This window comes from Orbicella franksi, chromosome 8, assembly GCF_964199315.1.
Source record: "Orbicella franksi chromosome 8, jaOrbFran1.1, whole genome shotgun sequence".
NCBI lineage: Eukaryota > Metazoa > Cnidaria > Anthozoa > Scleractinia > Merulinidae > Orbicella > Orbicella franksi.
In genome coordinates this window covers 20376521-20398802 of record NC_138152.1, presented here as the reverse complement: position 1 = coordinate 20398802, position 22282 = coordinate 20376521, and the positions used below count along the sequence as shown (strand labels likewise).

The 22282-nt window shown below is 38.4% G+C and overlaps 1 protein-coding gene across 2 annotated transcripts; it reads left to right on the top strand.

Annotated features, from left to right (window-relative positions):
* The first annotated feature begins 24 nt into the window (after positions 1 to 24).
* On the top strand, positions 25 to 20032 carry LOC145496172 (solute carrier family 12 member 8-like). Of its 2 annotated transcripts, XR_014050527.1 has the most exons (13): positions 25 to 645; positions 2058 to 2136; positions 3467 to 3534; positions 3642 to 3833; positions 4710 to 4941; positions 5253 to 5454; positions 6411 to 6645; positions 10979 to 11579; positions 12447 to 12562; positions 13669 to 13786; positions 14287 to 14347; positions 15651 to 17946; positions 17995 to 20032. XR_014050527.1 is itself a non-coding variant. In XM_081475823.1 (12 exons), the coding sequence occupies exons 1-12, from the start codon at positions 475 to 477 to the stop codon at positions 15799 to 15801; spliced, it is 2226 nt and encodes a 741-aa protein (XP_081331949.1). In that variant the 5' UTR covers positions 25 to 474; the 3' UTR covers positions 15802 to 20031. The 2 variants fall into 2 exon arrangements, 1 of the variants encoding a protein (XP_081331949.1); XM_081475823.1 differs by having other exon boundaries at positions 15651 to 20031.
* The last annotated feature ends 2250 nt before the right edge of the window (positions 20033 to 22282 follow it).

Here is a 22282-nt window from a genome sequence, read left to right as displayed (position 1 = left end):
ACATGAAATAAGCGAATATGATAAAACCTTTAGTCTGGTTTTAGCCTCAAATTTTATGCAGGAAATTCACCAAGGAGTATCGCATTGGCAATTATTTGGATGCTCTGTTTCTATTAAATCCCTTTCGACTGACGCTTTATTTGCACAGAAAGGACAAAATGTACACCGAAAACCCTTTGTGCAAATGGCAGGTGTATTGTGACGTATAAAAACAGGGAAAAACACATTTTACGAAGTTGTCATTGACTACCGCAAGCTGTCAGTCAAACGCACTCAAATCAATGTCATGCGTATTTCGGCTTGTGTGCCAACAGTTCCTTATTGAATCGAAAAAATTTTTATGGACCCTGCTTATAGCAAATATGATCTTTTCGCCCTTGTGAGTGAGGTTTTACCCTTCATGGGCGAACTTAGCCTTTTAGATTGCTTAGAATTAGCGTTTTGGAGGGCCCGACTTTCACGAGAGACGCGAAGATGACGGAAAACAAAGAACATGTAAATTGGAGTAGGTTTGGTTTGGATCCTGTTGGTCGAACAGAGCCTTCGCCTCCGCGATCACACCGTGATCAGTCTTCAGAGTTCAAAGCTACTAAGAGCACAGCGACTGGAAATCCTAACGTGAAAGATCTTTTTGACGAGGAACAGGTAAAAATGGCGGGAATTATGAGGGAAACTTGAGCGGTTGTCAATTTCAATTTTCGTGTTCGTAGGTCGGTATTCGAAAATGAAACGTTGTCATTATTTTGAAATTTCTCCAAGCTAATATTAACCAACAAAGCGATTTACAACCATATTTTCAAGGCAACTTAATGGGTTTTTATGGGTAGCAATCGTAGAACCGGGAATCTTTTTTTAATTTTTTTGTTTTGATTCTTACATTTCAAGCGTATAAGAACATTTTGCGTGGTATATTGTATGGCAGCTGCTTTCCAACATATTAGAATGCTTCAAATTTGATTTGATTTTCTGCTCACAGGAAAGCAGGTTTTCATACTAATCAAAATAACGAATCTTCTCACTTTGAACCACAAATATTTCAAGCTTGACTGATTTGTTTATCAGTCACGATTTTCCACAGGGTTAAAATCTTCAACTTAAGCTTAAGCTTAGGCTTACTTGCAAAGAGAATTTCTCTTGTCGATGAATTGTTAATCAGAGAGAGAGACGGAGAGAGTAAAACTGCCCGCGCTTTGTGATTTGATAAATTTATTTCGATAGGCCTTTCTGTGCATCAGCCACTTTGCTTCTTCACCTCAAGCAATATTATTATCTCATGAAGCATTCTATACGTAGTGTGACAAAAATAAGACATTTACAGACTGAATTAAGGAATACAACACAAGTATGACGACGACCGAATTATTGTGCCGGTAGTTATTCAGATCGCTTTTTGTTTTGATTATTAACATAAGCTTACATTGTTCAGGTACGAGAAAGGAGTAAGAATCAAACTGTCTTATATTTGAGGCGAGTTTTAGGGCTAGAAGAAAGAGTTGATCAATCACAAAACTTCTCCTTTCAACTATATTCTCTCTCTCAATGAAGTCTTATCTCGCTGTATAATTTGTTCTTTTACCTTGACTCCCGATGTATCGTTGCTCCGAACATGCAAAAGAACGTTTGTTGCATGAGGTTTCAAAGGCAGATACGCCTAGAAATGATTTTTGAACTCTTGTATTTTATCGACCCGGTAAACCTAATTCAGTAACGTTTAACTTTATACGTTTAATTGAGCTTAATCTAGCCATTTATTTGCATCAATTAATTCAATAAGCATTGTCATGTAGTGGATTATAGCGCTGATTATGTAGATTCTCTCAATTCAAGGGTATAGAATGGTAAATCCAAAACTTTGTGAGAATGCTTGCAAGACCCCGGTTTTGGGTGGGGTGGGGAAGTGCAGTTGTAATCAGTGAAATTAATGGCCCTTTTAAGCTTTTACGAGAACAAAAAATCCCTATACCTTAAAAACCAGACACTTTTTCAACAATAACAACGTTGACAAGCTCTGACCTTTCACTACAAACTGTTTGTTATTCCTTATGATGTTTTAATAGGAAGATCAAGTGTCTGAAAAGCCATGGTGGAAAGCAAACTTCTTTGTCAGGGAGCCAGTGTTGTTTGGGACATGGGATGGTGAGCCATCATCTTTCGTAATCCTATTTAGATTACAGCACTTTGGTGGAACTCCTTAATACCACCACCACCTGCACTAAGAAAAATTTTGCTTGCTGAACCTCTTGTAAGCAACCACTCCTCCTGACACAGCCTCAATCACTATGGGCACCAACAACAAGATATCAGAAAGAGCAACAAATAATAAAATCCAAGGCTCTCTGAGACGCAAAAACCCTTGTTTGAAAATCTGAGACTGTGACTTAAACAACTGTAGACTTTGTGACAACTTAGAGTTTGCTTGCAAGCAAGATGTTGAGATCAGATGAAAGTTTTCAGAGACCCAAGAATTTCTCTACATACTATATCATTCACCACCCCAACACATTCATATATACCAAACAAGTACCAAACAATTTTGTTCTGACATTAGACCTTTTTTTCTTTCCATTGTGACTACATTCAGTTGGTTGTTGGTTGAACAATTGACACAAAATTACAACAGTCTCCTATGGACTGGCCACTTGTAAGAGAACAGGGGTGTAGCCAGAATTTTTCAAAGGGGGAGGGGTCATACTGTGTCAAAGTGAGGGAACTCACCAGATTGTCATGTCATATTCGAAACCTGTTGTAGGTTGTTTGCTTAAAAAAGGCTTCCAAAAGGGTGGTCAGTTGGGCACCCCAGGACCCCCCTTAGTTACGTGCCTGGAGAATGATGCTTTGGGTGGTTGTTTACCAGAGGTTACTCTATGTATGTACACTGTACTTGTAAATTAAACTATGTTAGTGGTAAATCACAAGCAAACAATATTAAATACCCCACTTAACCATCGCTGATATTAAAACTGTTTTGCAAGTCAAAATGCCTTCCAGTCCAGCATTTACACTATCTGCTGAAAGATGTTGAGCCTTGTGTGTACACATATTTACATACACAGGGCTAAAATAAACCAGCTTACCCTTGCATTTCAGACAAGCAGCTGTCAAATTTTGCTTAATTTTAGTTGACAGATGACTTGCCTGGGTCCTTGCCCATCAGGCATGGGAGAATGAAACTAAAAGTAACTTGCCCAGCAGGAAAATCTAATTGTCCTGGATTACTGGACAACTCTTTATTTGAGCCCTTCCACATTGTATTTACCAAATTTTTCATAAAATTTGCTTGACCCATTTTGATAATAAATGAATAAATCAGTAATTATTCTAGATTACATGAATTTCTGGGAGATTAATAGATTGAGCCCTACAATGCTATGTAAATCTTATTATTGTTCCCTATTTAAGAATAAAGTCAGTTTCTGAACAGATGAATTATAGGATTAGTTTTAACATTTGCCTGTCATGTTCACAGGTGTTTTTACATCATGTATGCTGAACATCTTTGGCGTTGTCATATTTCTCAGAACAGGATGGATGGTGGTACGTCAGTTCATGTATCCTGTAACATTGATATGATTTGATATGGTAAAATCAATCACTTTACAGGGAAGTCAATGCTGTGTTAACTGACTGTTTATTGACTGCAGGGTAATGCTGGTATTGGATTGTCACTCTTGATTATTGTGTTAACTCTGTTGGTTGCCCTGGCACCTGCGTTGTCTGCTATTGGTGTTTGTGAAAGATGCCATGTGGAAAGCGGTGGTGTGTACTTCTTGTTAGCTCATGTTCTCGGTCAGCGGAGTGGAGGCACTATAGGAATCCTTTACTCATTTGGAATGGTATGTTAAGGTTTCTTATCTCGTTTAAAAAGACATTTAATATGTTAAATATCATAATTATTTAAAACTATTTCTTTTTAATGCAGTTAAATGCAATTTAATGGAGTTAAAACAAAGAGCGCCTGCATTCCCGTAGTTGTCAGCAGTGTCTTGATATGTACATGCACCAGGATTCCATATTCTCCTAGACCAAGACGGGTTGGCAGCCCTTATAGCCATAACTTGACCTATTTTTCATAGAATTATGGGCTATAACTTAATGAATGCCACAAGTGGAAAAAGCATGTCGAAAATATCGTCCCCCATCATTAAAGAAGGAGATCTTATGACGGTCCGAATTTTTAAAAGAATAAGAAGATTTGTATGGAAAAAGTTTCAAACATTTTACATACAAATCTTCTAAATTTTCTGAAAATTCAACCTGTCGTTTAAACTTACTCTTTAATTCCGGGGGTCTCTAACTTTGCCATTTTGGTATTTTCGATGCGCTCTTTCCATTTCTGGCATTCTTTAAGTTATAGCCCATAATGTAAACCTTTTCTAGGAAACATTTGGTCGCATGACCCCAGCTGCAAAGGGCCTATGGCAAGTGATCAGGGGAGTCATTTGCTAACTAAACATTGAAAGAGCAAAGACTTGCCCAGGGCGAGCAAAATTTGAGAGCTACTTGTCTCAAGAGCAAGGTGGTCCAGTACAGACCTCACGCTGTATATTATATAATATATATTAGTCAGACAGATAAATAAATGTTGGATTGTTCACCTCATGATATAGAGTCAGGCTATCTTTATTATGAAATATGAAATACTTTTATGATAGCTCTTTCATTAACACTCAAACACTTGTGGCAATTCTATTCGTTTTCTTTCCCTCCAGGCTGTAAGCATTTCATTATTCTGTGCTGGGTTTGGTGAGTCCATGGCAGAGACCACAGGGTGGGACAGTCCATGGGCAGTGCGTGTCATTGGTCTTGTTACATCGTTAATCTTGTTGGTTGTAGTTCTTGCTGGCGTCAAATGGGTTGTCAAACTGCAGCTGCTGCTACTTGCTATACTTATGCTATCTGTTTTGGATTTCTTGGTGGGCACTTTTGCTCATACAGACTATGGTAAGTACAAGCCTGGGCAAGTGGCACATGGATATGAAAGAAATGTGTCTCATACACACTGCTGTGCTCAGTGTTAAACAGGTGGATGTTCAATTTACGGAAACTGTTTTGGAAACACCAATTAAGATCATTGTTACTTTGTTATTGTTGTTACTATTTACTTCTTCATGGCAGCACAATGTTGTACAGATAAATGAATGAAATGCACCCTATCTGTCAGTGATCATGCACAGTGTACATGTATCTTCAGGTTGGTTGATTAAGTGAAAATTTTATCGCAAGTCAGTTTGATGTGTTTGTTGTCCTTTTAGCGGCTGGTTTCACAGGTTACAGGTCTGAAAATATGGAAAACAATGCCCCGCCCAAGTTCTCTGACGGTCAGAACTTCTTCTCTGTGTTTGGTGTGTTCTTCCCCAGTGCCACAGGAGTGTTAGCAGGAATTAACATGAGTGGTGATCTGAAAGATCCTTCAAGTAACATTCCTGCTGGAACACTTGCAGCGTTAGGCTTCAGGTTAGAGACATCTACCATACATGTTCATGTACAAGTAGAAATGAGCGGAAAAACACTCAGTGATGTGTGTCACTTGCGATGAAAATGATATACAAGCCAGGGCTGTTGTTAAATTTCAATTCACCTGTACATGTAGCCTTGATCTTCACATCCGTAGCAAACTTTTTACTTTATGGGTGAACTGTATCAACCACATGCCTGTTCACCTGTAACATCAAGGGTCCATCAAATATACTCAGCTGTAAAAGATGTTACGGGTTACGGCCCTTATTGACAGCCCTGCAAGCTGTGACTTAAAAGTGTCAAATCCTGTGTGTACATACACTTTAGGACACTTTATAGTCAAACCAAGTGAAGTGTACCCCTCGCGATTACATTGATGAATTTATTATTTGAATATTGAAATCACTAATTGTTTCAAGAATGCAATAATAAATTGATTATTTGAATATTGAACTCGCTAGTCATTTCAAAAACCAATATTAAATTGATTTTTTTGAACATTAAACCCATTAGCTGTATTCTTGGAACACCTAGTGGGTTCTATTTTCCAATAATCAATTCATTATTGCATTCTGGAAACAACTAGCGGGTTCATTATTCAAATAATCAATTCAGTAAACGAAATGTAATCTTGAGGTGTACATGTATGCCTCACTTGGTTTGACTGTAAAGTTTTTGACGCTTTAATGAACTCCTTCAGCCTTGTACATGAGCACATGTACATATATACATGGCATTCATCACATCTACATACCCCAGACACGTTAATAAAGGTTTTTGTTTGTTTGTTTGTTTGTTTTGTTTACATGTGTAGCTGTGTTTTTCTACAGTGTTATTTAGACCCCTTAGGGATGACAAAAAAATGTATTGTACAGTAGTTCCAGTAAATATCCATACCCACACTATGGAGTTACATTTAAATAGAACTAACCACTCTTTCTATTTGTAAACAGTGGGATGCTGTACATCTTGTTTGCCGTTTTACTGGGAGCCGTTTGTACGCGGTATGCACTGGTCACAGATTACATGATAGCATCCAAGGTGTCGCTAGTCGGTGTGTTGTTTCTCTTTGGTCTGTATGTGTCGTCTTTGTCCTCCTGCCTTGGAGCACAGTATGGAGCTCCCCGAGTACTGCAGTGTATCAGCAAGGAGAATGTTGTTCCTCTTATTAAAGCTCTGGGCAAAGGGGTAAGTGTTGAAAGAAGTATTTAAAAACACATTGTAAAATTCCCTAAGGCTACATAGAAAAATAGGTTCTGCAATGTGCACTTGTGAGCTTATGCTTAGTTTTATTCCATTCGGTTAGAGTTTGCTTTTAAAAGTCAGTATCTGGGAGTATGTGGTGGTAATCGACCTCTTCAGCCACACTGTAAAATAAGGGATTGTCACGTGATTAAACTAATGCTGAACAACTGGCAGGAATGGATTAGCGGGGATATACAGCTTGTACAGCAATTCACCTCTCGACAGCTTCACTCATTTTTTTCTTTTTCTTTTCTTTTTTTGCATACTAGGTTAATCCTTTATCTAATTTACATTGTATATATTTTTCTCCATCTTCCTGGTTTTATCGACACCCACTAAAGTCTCACATTTGATTCTGAGAGGAATACATCAACTTTGAGTGAATTTATGGGGTATACAGAATTGAAATTTCGTGAAATTTCGCCAAAACATTCCAGGGACAATGACAAATGAAAGTTTGTTGGGAAATTTCAACATTTAACATATTTTTCCCGTGGCTTCCATTTATGCAACACATCTCGCATATTTTTGGCTACTCCAACTTTAGATGCGGATATCTAGACAACCAATCAGCATATCCAAAGAGCCTGACACACTTTTGTTGATTGATGCCTTGTGAATAAGACTGTGCAGTCATTCAGTCGTTTTACACCTAACCGGCTCCTGAACCTTCTTAAAATAAAACCTCGCTTAAATTGTATTTTTATCGTAAACTTCATTGGGTTGTATTAAAAGTGGCATGTGTATGAATTTCTTCCCGAAGGACACCCCTGAAGATGGAAAGTAACCTTAGCAACAGGGTACCTGAACACTGTATCAGCAATAACGTAATCATTAACATTCCTGTAAAATAAATGTACTGTTATTTACCTGTGCTCCTGGGTCTTTTTGAGCAAATTAGAAGGGATTTGACTAGAAGCGAAGGCAGCTAACATTCCAAATATCATATTGTCTGCTGCTTTGTAAATGTGACGCTCTGATTACGTCTCGAGTTTTCATATTAACCTGAGAATCTCTCCTCCGATGAGACTGAGTTAAAAGTTAATGATGATAATGATAACTCGAGACATAATCGCAGCGCCACATTTACAAAGTGGCAGACAAACAACATGAGTTGCCTTTGCTTCTATTCAAATCCTTTCTGAACAGATCAAAAAGACACAGGAACATAGGTAAATACACCGAACGCAAATATGGTGGACCACTCGGTCGGCACCCGGAACGAGTTGCATGAAAGCGAGGCTAGTCAGGCTTTGATGTTTTGTTTTGAGTATGCTTCCCCAGAAAAGTCTTGCTTCGTCATCGATCTGGTCGGTCTTATTTAGCTGTGACTACGAGCTGCTGTGTTTCTAAATGCCACAAGAAGGGATATAAATTTTCCACCGTTCACCTCTTAAGCTTAGGGAAAATAGTGGGTCAATGCAATTCGTTGAGACGAAGGAGAGAAGTTTATGATCGCCGCAGGAACTAAAGTTTATTCGCTGCATTTCACATTAGAAGAACGTAGAAAAATTGTTTAAATGACGAGATTATGTGGTGTCTGGTGGTGTTCCAACACGATTTACATGGCCAGTATCTTACCCAAAGTAAAGAAAAGCTCCTCTTGAAAAACATCCTTTTTCTCAAAGGGCCATTCCATTTAATATCCACACTACCCCTATTGAGGTATTACTTGAAACCCCCCTCAGATATCATTTATTGAGAGGGTACCCCCTTGGATTTAGATAAATTGGCCAAACCCCCCGGAAATTTTGCGACTTTAATTTTCGTACTTGCAAACCTCTTCAGACGTCTTCAACATATCATTTATTGGGGAAAATGATACAAATGATATCTGAGGGGGGTTTCAAGTAATACCTCAATAGGGGAAGTGCAGATATTAAATGGAATGACCCAAAGGAAGAAGTTGACTTCGCGTCCACTTGCACGTAATCGCGCGAAACAAATACTACAGTGTAATAACCAAGCGAATGAACTTCAACTGCCCCCATCGTTGTATCCAGTGAATGCTTTGAGCCAAATGAGAACGACTTGGAGCTAAATGCAGTTGCTTACACATTTTCTAAGATCTTCCAGCCTGAACGAACAAACTTTAACAGTTCCTTCGGCGATCGTGAACTACTTACCTTCATACATGTATGTTTTCCCTGAGAGGCGACTGCAGAAACAAAAGGAAAAAACACTTTCCTGCTGTGGAAGATTTCAATTCCTTCTGGTGGCATTCAGGAACACAACAACTTACAGGGAGGGCGACACAAAAACAGACCAGATTGACAAAGAACCAAGACTTTTCTGGGAAGGCATTGTCAAAACAAAACATCAAAGCCTGTCTAGCCTTGCTTGCATGCGACTCGTCCCGGGCGCCAACCGAGCGGTACGCCATATTTGCATTCGGTGTATATATTTATTTTACATGAATGTAAATGATTTTGTTACTGCTGATACAGTGTCGAGTCAAGTCAAGTCATCTTTATTTAGGCAGGTTAGCCCCATCAGCCATAGGCTGCAACAGGTATAAAAAGGGGTCCTGCGTAAAATTAAGACTACATGATAAAAAATTCAGAATTTAAAATTACCTCAAAGTTATGTACAAGGAGTTTAAAAGTTGAATAAAAAAGCTAATTTCATATCTATGAAGTACAATTTTTCTAGATCAATACAATAAAAGAGAACAATCAAAGTATATCTAAGTATTATATTGGTAGAAAACTAAGAGAGTTCTTAAAAATGGAAAGTGACGTGGCTTCTTTTACTGATATGGGTATCATGAAAAAGAACTATGCCTGAATCTAAATGTGTTTTTCCCTAGCATTAATTCAGGGTTTGGTAGATGAATGTCATTCCTTTGCCTTGTCTTGTAAGTGTGAATAGTGCAATTTCTAAAAAAATAATCTGATAAATATGGAGGAACTAAGTCACTTAGACGTAATTTTAAGAGCAGCTTCGCCTAAATATCAACTAGACTTGGAAATAGTGAAAAAATCGAATTTCCTCAAACTTGCCCGGAATGAAGCCCTACGGGCACTAGTTACAAACTAAGTTATTGTTTTAAGTTCGATAAATCAAAAATTATTTTTTTACGCAATATTTTTGTTTTGATGCCCCAAATCGGCCAAAATCGATCAAAAATGAGCGGCATATTCAGAGGCTCGTAAACTCAAAAGTAAAAATCTTCATTACAAACTGATTGCACGTCATATTTGTACTTCTTTTCTTGTATATTTAGAGCTAAGTAGATCGCGATTTGATTAGAAGTAAAATATTTGACAAATTTTCTAAATTAACAACCCAAGACAGCTTAACAAGAAGTCTACATTTAGCCTATTTCCAAATGCTAAAGGCATTCTGGTACATGGCTTTTCCCAAAGCGACTAATCTGGTCTGAAAGAGCATTGTTTCTTCTTCAAATTTGTGAAATAAAATTTTTGGGTAAATAAAATCGTGAGCGCTGAGATAGCGAACTAAATGCAGCACTTCTTCCTGAAAACGTGTGTTTCTTCCTGAAAACATCGTGTTTCCAAATAAACCCACCCTAACATTGTGAAAGCTTCTTCCGTCATTGCCCTCTTTTGTATTATGTGTGCAGCCCTGTTTTGTAGAGCTTTCAAGCTGTTACTGCATCTGATTGACAGCCTGTCCCATACCGTATGAGTGTAATCAAACATCGGCTGCACTAAACAATTACACATGCATTTAGCAGCTATTTTATGTTGGACGCTCCCATTGATTTGACAACGAACTGCAGAGCAGCAATCGTTACACATAACCGACTTCCTCAATGTAATATGCCATACTAAACGCTTCAGTGATTCTTGAGAGAAACCAGATGCGTCTTGCGAGAAACGAGAAACAACTCGAGAGAAATGAGACTTGTCTCGCGAGAAAGGAGAGGAGAGGTGGTAACTTACTTTTGAGCAGTGCTGTACATGCATACAAGGGGGCTTTGTAATAAGGTTGCTTATTAGTGATGTTATGAAATTGTGACCCCCAGTGTGGGGATCATTCAGAGACCTAGCTATGATCGTGATGTCATCTATTTTTAGTAACAGTGCAGAGCACTACTGACACGGAGGGGTGGAGTTGGTGATATATCCAAGGGAGGGGGTTGTGATTCCATCGTTAATAGTGTTGCATGGTGATGTGTTGTCCCAGTGAGTAGTGTAGTATAATGCATTTGCACAGTCTTGTCTTTTGCCATATTAAATGGAGAATTATTGAATAAGCTATGAAAGGCAATGAACATGTGCTCAGTTCACATTGTTGTTTCTCATTTCAGCGTGGTCCAAACCAAGAGCCTTATGCAGCGGCAGTTTTTGTGGCCATCATTGCCATATCATTCATTATGATTGGTAACTTGAATGCTCTCGCACCCATTGTCACCATGCCATTTCTTCTGACATATGCTGCAATCGACTATGCCTACTTTAAGCTGGCTATGAGTTACGACATAAGGCAGCAACAGAAGTTAGCTGAACGAAAGCCTCAAGATTTGAAAAAGTCAGCTGAGACCCGATTGATCTCATCTGAAAACAAAGGGAATGGAAAGAAGATGAGTTATGGCAGTGATACTTTTGAGAAGCATGATTTTGGAGAACTTAACCAACAAGATGCCATGGAGAAAGACGATTCTCAAGAGAAGGAAAATGTTAATAAAGATGATAGCTTTTCAGATTATAGCTCGCCTCTGGATATGGGACAGAATATGGGAGAAACAAAAGTAGATGTTCAAGCTGAAGATGCAGGTGTAGAAAGAGACCGTGATGTAGACGATGATACAACAAACCTGATAGAGAAAGAAAGCAACAAGGAAAAGAATAGACAAGAAGAAACAAAGGACGCAAAGTACTATGAGGCAGAAACCTGTGAGGAAAGAAAAGGTAAGAACTTTTGAAATTGAGAGTCTACATGGTTTAGCTGTGTTGTGTCTGTCAGAGGCACTGGCTGCAATGCAATCAAAAGTCCTTGGGACACTTGAAAAGATAGCACCCAGTGACAAATACAATTACATTGTATGCTGAGAAGTCATTGATAAGCATTTGAAGAGCTGCCCCCCCCCCCCCCCCCGTTTTCCCAGGAAAAGCATACCATAAACTGCTGCTTGTAAGCCCTCCCATTTATAACTCCCTCTGGTTATAGGCCCATCTGCTGTAAACAAAATACTACTTCCAATTACAAGCCCCCCCCCCCTCTAGTTCAAAATGAAATGAATTCAACATATTAAGATGTTTTAAAGCTTAATAACAAAGCAGGATTTGAAAAACGACAAAAAGTATGCGAAAAACGTATTTGGATCAACACTGCTGTAGCTCATTTTAAAGCTTATTTTTATTCTGCTTATAAGCCTTCACGGATAGGATATAAGTCCCTCTATTTATACATGTAAGCCCATCCAAAATTCCTTATGAAGTTGTACATACATAAGCCCAGGGCTTATAAGCAGTAGTTTACAGTATTTTAACAGAGTTGGGGGTGGGGTGGTGAGGTGAACCATCATTTGCTAGCCAAATGGTGAAGTATTCCAAGACTTTTGTACCAGATTTTAGCTTTTTTAGAAGGCTTTGACTTCAGTCCAGGGATGAAAGATGACTGACAGTTACTATTCCTTTAAAGTACAGATTAATACAGGTAATTGATAAACTGGGATGGGTCTATGTACTAATTCTAATGCAGTAGCACTAGCAAGTGGTGACATTACCAAGGTCTATTACGGTACACTAATATGAGCGGTCTTTCCCCATATTCAGAACACAGAAAGAAGGAGGACTATTACAACGAAGAACACCAGATCAAGTGGGAGATAGAGAAACAACCATCTTCTTATTATTCAGATTTATGTAACAGATGGGTGTCACTGGCAGGGGTGAGTATTAAAAATTGAGTACTTTGCAGGAAGTCCCCCCCCCCCCACCACCTTTGAAAATGAAGATTTCGTTACATGTTAATAAAGAGAGAAATAAAAAATTCCAGATGACAAGACGTTGCTGCATAGCCCCTTTATTCCCCCACCCCCAAAGAAAAAAAAATTTGCTGATGGTTATTGGGATTGCTATTTACAAGCACTACTAAACCTTGTTTTCATTTACTTTCAACACACTTATTTTGCATACTCAGAAGCAATTGTGAATGTGAAGTTAATGAAAGTACAGGTTGCAGGGTCTGAATTTGCGCTTTCATGGTCACCAATGTAACTAAAAATTTTGCACCGGCTACCAGAATTTCACAACTGGTCGCCAGAGGGTGATTTACTATTTCATGCCACGATAATTATACAAACAATGACTGTGATTTTCAGCCAAATCGATTAAAATAAAATTCAAAGCCACCCGTCAATTGGTCACTTACTTTTTACCTTTCCACTGCTTTTGAAGTATAAAACTGATTTTCCTGTTATTATAAATCTACCACAACGTTTCACAGCTACGATCAGTGCGAAGCTACGCCGCCATGTTTTTCAGCGGTTTCCCATAACATACGTATTGCGGGCACAACAGGCCCCATGCGTTCTTTCGACATGGATATTTATCCAGGTGATGTGGTGTCCAAAGATGTTCTGAAATCTTTCTGTAATTTATGACAAAGTGGAGAGGGAACATCCGCAAAGAAATTACTTGAAGATTTAGATATTCTCTGGGCGTCAAAAGGTGGAAATGTAGATCTGTCAAAGTAGTCAAAAGATGACGTGAGCATTGGTTTGATTCCTGATGACATCGATTGCAAATCTGATTTTGCCGGCAAACCGGTGGTGACCAAAAATTTTGGTTTGTTTTTTGCTGCGAAGGAAAAATTTTATTGACACTTTTTGGCGACCACATTTTCCCATATGGCAACTAAAAAAACATTTCAGTTGCCAGTTGGCGCCTGCCTAAAAAAGTTAATTTCGGACCCTAGATTGGCTGCTGTGGTGATTTTGGAAATTAAGCTGGCTTTCCTATTTTTGATTGTAATTCATTTTATTTCACTTTACAGGCATTTGCCAGTGTGCTGATAATGTTCCTTATTAACTGGGGATATGCACTGGCTAACATTTCTGTGGCATTATTAGTCTACATATATATTGGTCAGGCCAACCCAGGACTGTCGAAAGGTAAGGAGGTTACTTGATAGATACAGAGTTAGCAACAATTAGCAGTAGTCTCAGTTTGCGGTCTGAGATGCAGATGGAGTAGGATTCCATGTGCTCTGGGACCGAAGTGCATTGTAGTGTGTGTTCTCTTGAGTGTTAGCGTTTTCTTGAGTGTGGAGGCTCTTCCCATAGGCTGTCCATCCCTCTCTCCACTCATACAGGGTAAATGGGTTAACCTCACAGCATTTTGAGATGATTCTATGAAAACCAAGTCCAACTGATTCCATTGTTCACAGAAAAATAGGCAAGTTTCTCTGACGATAAAACTAGTAAGAGTAACTTGAGTTTTGTCATTTAGTTTGTGAAAACTTGTTACATCCATTTTTCTTTCATCTGATAACCTTACAAAATAATCATGTGCAAGATGTCCCAACTTGCTGGCTGACAAAGTGATAATCAAGTACAATGACTGATTATTGGCAAACAAGTAAATGAAGTTGTAATATTTCTTGTTGTTGCAGGAGTCGCTTCTGAGTTTGTGTTTTCCAAATGGGTCCAGTCTTTGTGGGACAAGCTGACAAGGTAGGCAATACTTTGTGTGCAGCATATTTTAAGTTTGCCTTGTGATTGTTGTTGAAAAAATCTGTAATATCCCTAATGTAAAGCCTTCCACAGCCTGAAATTGGTGTCTAGTGGTCAGTCTCAGAATGTACCCCTCTACAGAGCTGTCCTTAAATGTTTTTACTAAGTCATGTAAAAAATCAATTTCAAGAAAAAAATCCGGTACTTCCCAATGAAATTTCCGTCTTTTGTACTACCAAGGAATGCGATGATATTACAACACCTTATTATCCAATTTTGGCTCTATTTTTTATCAATGGTCGCTTATGGGAAGTTAAAAACAAATTTAAAGAAAATTGCAAACTTTTGGCTCAAAAAGTGGTCGCGGTCGATTACGAGAGGTGGTCGCTTACAAGCGGTTCCAAATAGTGATTTGACTGGGAAACGTTTGGTATTTTGGAAATCTGGTCGCTGAGGAGAGGTGGTTGACGAGAGGTGGTCACAATTGGTGGTTCGACTGTATGTTTTTTTTGGGTTTACACATCTCCGAGCGAAATTTTTGTTGCGATCAGTGGATCAGAAACTTTTTCAGCAACATGTGAGCTCCGGAAATATATAGTATATAGTGTCACAATAAGGAACTGTGTGTAAATGTGGAGCACAAGGGAAGATGAAGGGGCATTAACGGACATACCAATTTCATTAGCTTATTGAAAAAAAAAACAACTGGCGTTTGATCTTTAAATAAACAGTATCTATTCACAAATGTAATATGTAAATCTTGTAATATAAATTTGCAATCAAAGTCAGACTCCTAGGTTAAAATGTTTATCATCGTTTAACTGTAACCCACATACATTGTACGACAACTTGCTTGATCTTGCTTGGCTAAATAGGTCCTTATATTTTTGGGTATTAAAATGGCACATCTCTGCCAGCAGGTTCGTAAACCAGTAGATACTTACATGCGGGATTAATCTTGCACCCAGGCTCAACTCTAAGTGGTTTTGGCATGTGACATCTGAGTGCACAGGGCTGCAAATAACAGTCAGTCATCAACCAAAATTTGCTCATGTCCGACTTAATCCCAGCTGTGGTCAGACATGATGTCCGGAAAAATTTTTTATCGTAAATCATTTTATCGTAAGGATGAATAAAAATCTACCGTGAGTAAATCTTACTCTTTTTGGTGATGTCCGACCACAATTTGTTTTGTCTGACCAAGATTGGGTCTTAGAAGGACATGTGCCCATTCAATAGAAAAAAACTATTTGCATCCCTGGTGCATGATGAACTTTGCTTTTGTTTGTTTTGTTTCATACAGGAAAGAGTCGTCACAGCAACAGATTGTAGTCCCAGTCACTGGTATTCCTTACCAGTTGTCTACTTACCAGCTCACTGAAGAGAACACAGACTTCTCTTACAGAGACAAACGACACCAGTCCTCCACGGTAACAAGTATTGGTCCCCAGTGAATAAGTGAAGACAGGCTGACATGGGGAGGGGAGGGAGAAGGAAGGGATGGGATGGGATGGGTGGGAAGGGTGCTTCAAACTCCTCGAAACAAGAGGTATCGTATGTATTTATTTGAGTATTCAGAACTTGCATTTGTATTGAAATTTTTCCCCTGCTGTTGTCAGACTTAAGTTTATCTCTATTTTACTTCACTGTCCTGTTCGTGAATAGAATATTTATTTCTCAGCATTTCAATGTCTTTATATTAACTCCTGCAGAAGATGCCACTATCTTAAGCAGTATTTATTGTTTAAGTTGCTGGGTTTTGTGAAATGCATACGAAAGTCGTTTCAACCATATAGAAAATAAATTACTTGATATTTATTAATGTTATATACCTGGAGTTTTGAATCTAACACGTGCTCTTATTAGTTGATTTATTAGTTGATAAATATCGCTCCGGCAGGCAACAATTATGCAAGAGACCGTTTTCGATACATTAAAATTCAGCTTGGCAGTGAGGCTTAAAGGACACAAACAAAGGGAATTGAATGACCATGTTTATTCTTTTCCTTTGTGTTTTTCCTCGAGGCCTCACTGTCAAACTGAATTTTAATATATCGAAAAAAGCCCATTGTTGCCTGCTCTCCCACTAACCAAAGGTTACTTTGGCTTCTTGCTCAATTCTTTACACTTAACTCCAGCTGTATAACAAAACACTTAATTACTGGTCCCTTGGGAAACATTTAGTTCTGGTTTCCCTCTAATCTCGATGTTTCCATCGACTTTGTCTTAAGAAACCGAGATTCTCGGGAAAACAAAACCGACAGTTTCCCCCGGGACCAGTAATTACGTGTTTATTATTCTTGGCTATGATAGTATTAGTCAGTTATAAGTCCTGGTGACTTAGACATAAAAAAAAGAAAAAACAATTTACTTTTAAGTTATAGTTAGTTAAGTTTGTGTCCATTGTTATCCAAGGGACTAATAGCATAAAGTTGGTAAAATATTATTACTTGGCCTTAGAAGTGCAAGGCTGACTGGTGTACATTTTTTAATTTTACATGACACAGGGTTACTTTTGAGAAGTAAGAACAACGATTCTTGAAGAGATGTTTAGTTAGATCTACTTATGGAATGAATCATTTTGGTTACGTAATTAATTTTAAAAATTGAAATAGCAGTGCATAGACACAAATGCCAAAAGAAAATTATAGTATAAACTGTTTAGTTGTTTGTATATAAATGAAAATATTTATTTATAATGCAGGGTATGTATTAAATATTTTGAAGGCCTTCAGTTCGGAAAGCGGCTGTTTGGTTTATTTAGGTTTTAAGAATTCCCATGGAAAATTTTAATTTATAACTAACATTGTTCAAAAGCACTATTTTTGTTCTCCTATTTTTTCTCAAAGGGCTAAGTGTAAATTCAAAAAAAAAAAATGATGAAAGAGCTAGGATGATTAGCAGAGGTTTATCAGATGTCTTTTTAGCGCTTTGTACGGGCTTGGCTCGTTGGAAAATCAAATTAATATTTAGGCAGAGTTAAGACTTAATGCGGGTTCTATTCTGGGGTAAAGACAGTAATGCAATAGAAATTATCATTATTTAACTCATAATAGTGAATTTCACGTCTGTGCAAAACCTGGGTTAACCTAGGCTTCAGGAGTATGTAGTCTATCAAGTTTCTTGAAGTCACAAAATTGTGTTAATTTGTAACGACTTTCAGTTGATGACTAAACGGTGTGTTCGTTAAGCGAGCTGTATTTCTTTTGCGGTGGCACAATATTCAAATTGGCGAAAACGTCAAAATAATGGTTCCAAGGTAGTAAAATGCTGAAGTGGAAATTATAAATTTTAAGGAACAGGAATCGTTAACAAAGGGTAGACAGAGGTTTGTAACGAACGATCGACGAGCTTGAAACGTTTAGCCATCAGTGGATGTACAATCCTGGCCCCAGTTTTCGAAGGGTGGATAACGCTATCCAGCAATTAAATCGCTATCTAGTGGCTAAGTGTTGACAAAACAAACCACGCTATCCGCTGGATAGTGATTTATCCAGTGGATAGTGTTATCCACGTTTAAAACAACCCGGGCCTGGGGCCCGTTTCTTGAAGGTCCCGAAAAGCCTTAGCAAAATCTCAAACCTTATGACTTTAGAGCTGTTTTATGGACGTATACTTATTATAAATAGAGGTTCTCTTCATGCAAGAAATTTCAGGCGTATACACCTCTCTGTCTTTAAATACCGATTAACTAAAAATGGCTTTGCGGACCCGAAAAATTTCCGAGGCTTTCGAGAAACGGACCTCTGGTCAAAAGTCTTGAGACACTTCGCACTTTTGCTCAGATATGGTCAAGGTAGACTCACTATTCCAACATTCCTTTGGGGAGAGGGGGGTTCGGTAAATTAAATAATGACTTCCCACTTCAAAATAATGCGTCACGGCATTTTGTCAAGTGTCGCAAGGACTTTTGGCCAGGCGTGTAGTTCGATACTGGGATCTGATAATCTAGCAATTTGTTTTCAAGTCTAGAAAGTCGTTTGCAAAGACTTGCAGTGTTTTCGCCGTAGTATGATTGTCAAAAACATACGCTTGGCGGGGTGTCCGTGAATGTTAGCAACGGAGAGCTGTGGCGTTTTAAACCTCAAGATTGACTACATCACCTTTCACTGTGTAGGTTAGAAGCAATGCTTAAAACGACTGATATGGAAATAAAGTCTCATCATCTCATTGTGTGTGTGTTGATTAAGTTATCCTGAGATAGGCTGAGGTTGTTAACCATTTACTCGTAAAAACCGCTTGGTCGACAGTTGTAGTAAATGAAACGCGTCCAATCCCGAATGGTAATTTCCACGAGGATGCGCTCGTTCCATTTCCACGACTTTTTCCCGGAAGATAGGATCAAAGGCGACCCAAGCCAAAAGGCCTGGAACTAGTAAAAACTAGCCAATGGAGCGCACATTTCCCATTCGGAAATTCCTTTTGGGAGTTTTGGTCTACCTTTCAAGAAATCCCGTTTTCCCGAGAAAATTTTCGTTCGGGGAGACAAAATTAATCTTTCCATTTTTGGGTAAATGATTAACCTAAGTCATTGTTAGGTTACCGCAGGTTAGCTAAACTCCACCTGCCCCCCCGCGCCCTTGCATTTCATTTTCAGAAGTGTAGCAGCTTTCGTAAGCTTGTAATTCTCTTAATTGTTAGCAGCTGTTATTGTTTTGGGGCTTGAGGCATTGTTTCTGTTGTTTCTTGTATTGTTCTCTCAAAGGGTATCAAGCCATTCATGAGAGATCTTACGAGAGCTGCTACATCACGCTTCATTTTCTACACGCATAGGCAAACAGTATCTGATCAGGCCATGTTCCTATACTCGATACTGGACTGGAACTAGCTTGTAATGGTGGCTCATGCGGGGGAATATCACTGAAAGGAGATTAAAGAAGCTAACTCACAGTTTGCGCATTTTGAAAAGTTAAGCCTAAATTTTTTCAAGTTCTTCGTTTGTAATACGTGTTAATCTTTTCCTTAACCATCCTTTTTTTCCTTTATGGTTTATTGTTATCTCTGGTGTTTTTCTATCTTAGTAAACTATTTTCAGGTTTCCTTCAATTTAAATGTAATTTTGTACGTGGCCAACAATTAGTCAAAATACTGTGACTGCTCCTTTAATGTCATTTGCATTTGAAAAGACTCCCCGCATTAGCCTCACTTTCAAGCTAGTTCCAGTCCAATACAGAGAACACCAAAAATGAGCGCGTGCTTTCTGTGGATTTCGAACAGTGAGAAAAAGAACGTCGAACTTCATGACAATGACCTGCAAGACAAACAAAGAGAAACAGCTTCGCTGTAACGAGCGAAAACAAACAAACAAACAAACTCCCGATTGGACACGAGATAGTTGAAATTACCAGTTGACGGGTCGAAGCAACCCGGCCGGTACAAAGGAAAAATATTTCGCTGCTTCAAGCTTGTAGTGAGATCGACCCATCCTCAAAGACCCGGGCGGAGTTGGGCAAAGTTTACAGAGAATCCGAGGATGGGATCTCCTTGTTTACAGTTTTCAATAAGCAGCGTTCGAAATATCAATATTCTAGCATGGTTCCGAGGCTCTCAGGACAAACGTCTATATTTGGTGTTGTTTTCTTTGTATCCAAGTCTCTTGAGAATTGAGGGACAAAAGAAACTTTATAAAAATTTGCGATTTTGTCCCGAAAGCTTCCGAGCCATGTTAGAATATTAAATACACAATAGCCTCCATTTGGCGCAGAAATATGCACGAATATTTGTCCAGGGACATTCTCTGTTCCTCGAAGTTCACAATTTTCCATGAGCTACATTCGCGGAAAACGTTCGCTTCTCGGAACGGATAATGTCCAAGGACAAATATGCGAGCATATCTTCCCGCCAAATGGAGGCTATTAAATGTGTTAATTATCCTTCAAATATTTTTCGCAACACGCGCAGTTTTGAGAATTGGAGAATATCACTCGGATATTCCCCAGTTTTAGCTGAGGAATATTCATTCATTAGGTGACACGCTTAGACCAATCTGTCGCGACCGAAAAAATTTAATGGATTATAAAATATGATGTATCGAACGTGGACCATTCAATCAAGTAACTGATGAAGATTCATATAAAGAAATGAATATTTCATAAATACTATGGACAACGAACAAGTATAATTTCCGATATTTCTTCCGCTCATTAATATTTTGACCAGAATTTATAGCTCTATCGACCAAGTTATTGTGCACGCGTGAGAAAGGTGTTAATAAAGCTAGGCGATTTATGACTGTTACATAACGTTCGTTGCTAATCATCATCAGTTGTTGTTATAATTGTCTCATGCCCCCGTATTAGACCTTTTTACCTAAGGCGGTTTATTTTCTCATTACAGACCACGTGATATTGTCTAGAGAATTGTTCTTTAATCCATCTAAAATTATTCATTCATACACACGCGACTATTTGAAAATTTGAAAGCAAGAATTCTCAAAAGTATCTCATCTGGCCTGAAAAGGAGCAACAAACCACTTAAGGACGTTCGCGCGAAAATTGTCCAGTCGATGGTTTTTTTTTTTATAAATTTTTACTGCAGCCAGATGATGAGTTACTTGTGTCAGAAATGCAAGAAAAAAAAAATTGGGGGCCACCGACTTCGTTTCAGAGATAAAGCGTGTGGAAAACAACCCTGATTTCGAAAAATTCTAGCACGTAATTGAACATGGTCTACAGGGGTTCATAGTTAAAAATATCGAAGATGAATGAGCGGAGGCAAAGGATCTTAGTCATATTTTGTAGAAGTGGGTCTCTGTTGCGTAAATAATTCCAAATGTTACCAAAGTTTTCACCAAACTTAACCCTTCAAGAGGCATTTAAAACCGTTTCAGAGATAAACGAAAAGCTAATAAGAACGGAATTGGATGGTGCATTTTTCCAAAAATTCAAACTTCTAGTCAATAGATTTTCTTCATTGTTTCGCTAAACGTAGAAAATCGTTATAGAAAATGATCCATCAAAAGAAAAATATTGGTCACCTAACGTCCAAGATCGTTAAATCTAAGCAAAGCTATAGCAATGGCCATCTGCCCTATGTTCACTTTATTACTTAGCTCGCGCTCTCATGCATGACATGGCATGTGAATTCGCGTGCGCAGTAAGGATGCGCACAAACGATTAGCGCGAACGTCCTTAATCTAAAAAGGTCTAATTGCAAAGCGCAATAAAATAGGTCGTTGCCGCTTTTCAGTATTGTATTTTAGATCTTTCGGCCTCTGTGAATTAATTCTTAATTTCTGACGTACATGCCATTCTATGTAAACCAACAGGGTGTTCGCCGTAAAATGATCAACGGATAATTGAGTAAATTGAAATAAAATGAGTTTAAACATGTCGATCCTCAAGCAATAAAGTGTTTACCTGGAGTGATTTTAAAATGTACTGGCATAACCTACTCTTCGGAGACATGCTGCTTTCTCTGCCAACACCTCTACCTTACACTAGCTGCTGAGGCAAATCTTAGTTAGATTCTTTTTAATCTGTGAATGTGGCTTTAAAAAATGAAAAAGAAAAGAACTGGCAACCTTCGATTTACTTTCACATTACTGTCAGGTATCGTTTCCATCACTACAGCAGTTTTAGTTATTTTCCATTTTCTGCTTCGAAATGCAGCAATTTAACAACATCTGAACGACGCTTGGCAGAAATGCGTTGCAAGAGTTTTCGCGGCGATTTCTGGCACTTTATTACAAACCCATTCAATGAATTAAACCACAATTTTGTCATTTGATTGTATTGAGCCAGCAAATGAAATGTACTGTCCCCCGTATTATCTTAAGAATTGGAGCAGCTGAATTTTATTTAAATATTCGATGAAGCATCTTCGGCCATCCAAGGTAATCATACAAAAAACTGAGGTTTCGTAAGTAAGGTGAGCCTTTTAAAGATCTTTAACCAACTTTCTACTGATATAATAAGATTTGCCGTGCGAAACATT

Bases quoted from the DNA above. Each gene is read 5' to 3' on its own strand.
- LOC145496172 (XM_081475823.1), top strand. From the start codon at position 475: ATGACGGAAAACAAAGAACATGTAAATTGGAGTAGGTTTGGTTTGGAT. The intron at 3,834-4,709 runs GTATGTTAAGGT...CTTTCCCTCCAG, and splicing joins TCCTTTACTCATTTGGAATG to GCTGTAAGCATTTCATTATT. The intron at 13,787-14,286 runs GTAAGGAGGTTA...TTGTTGTTGCAG, and splicing joins CAACCCAGGACTGTCGAAAG to GAGTCGCTTCTGAGTTTGTG.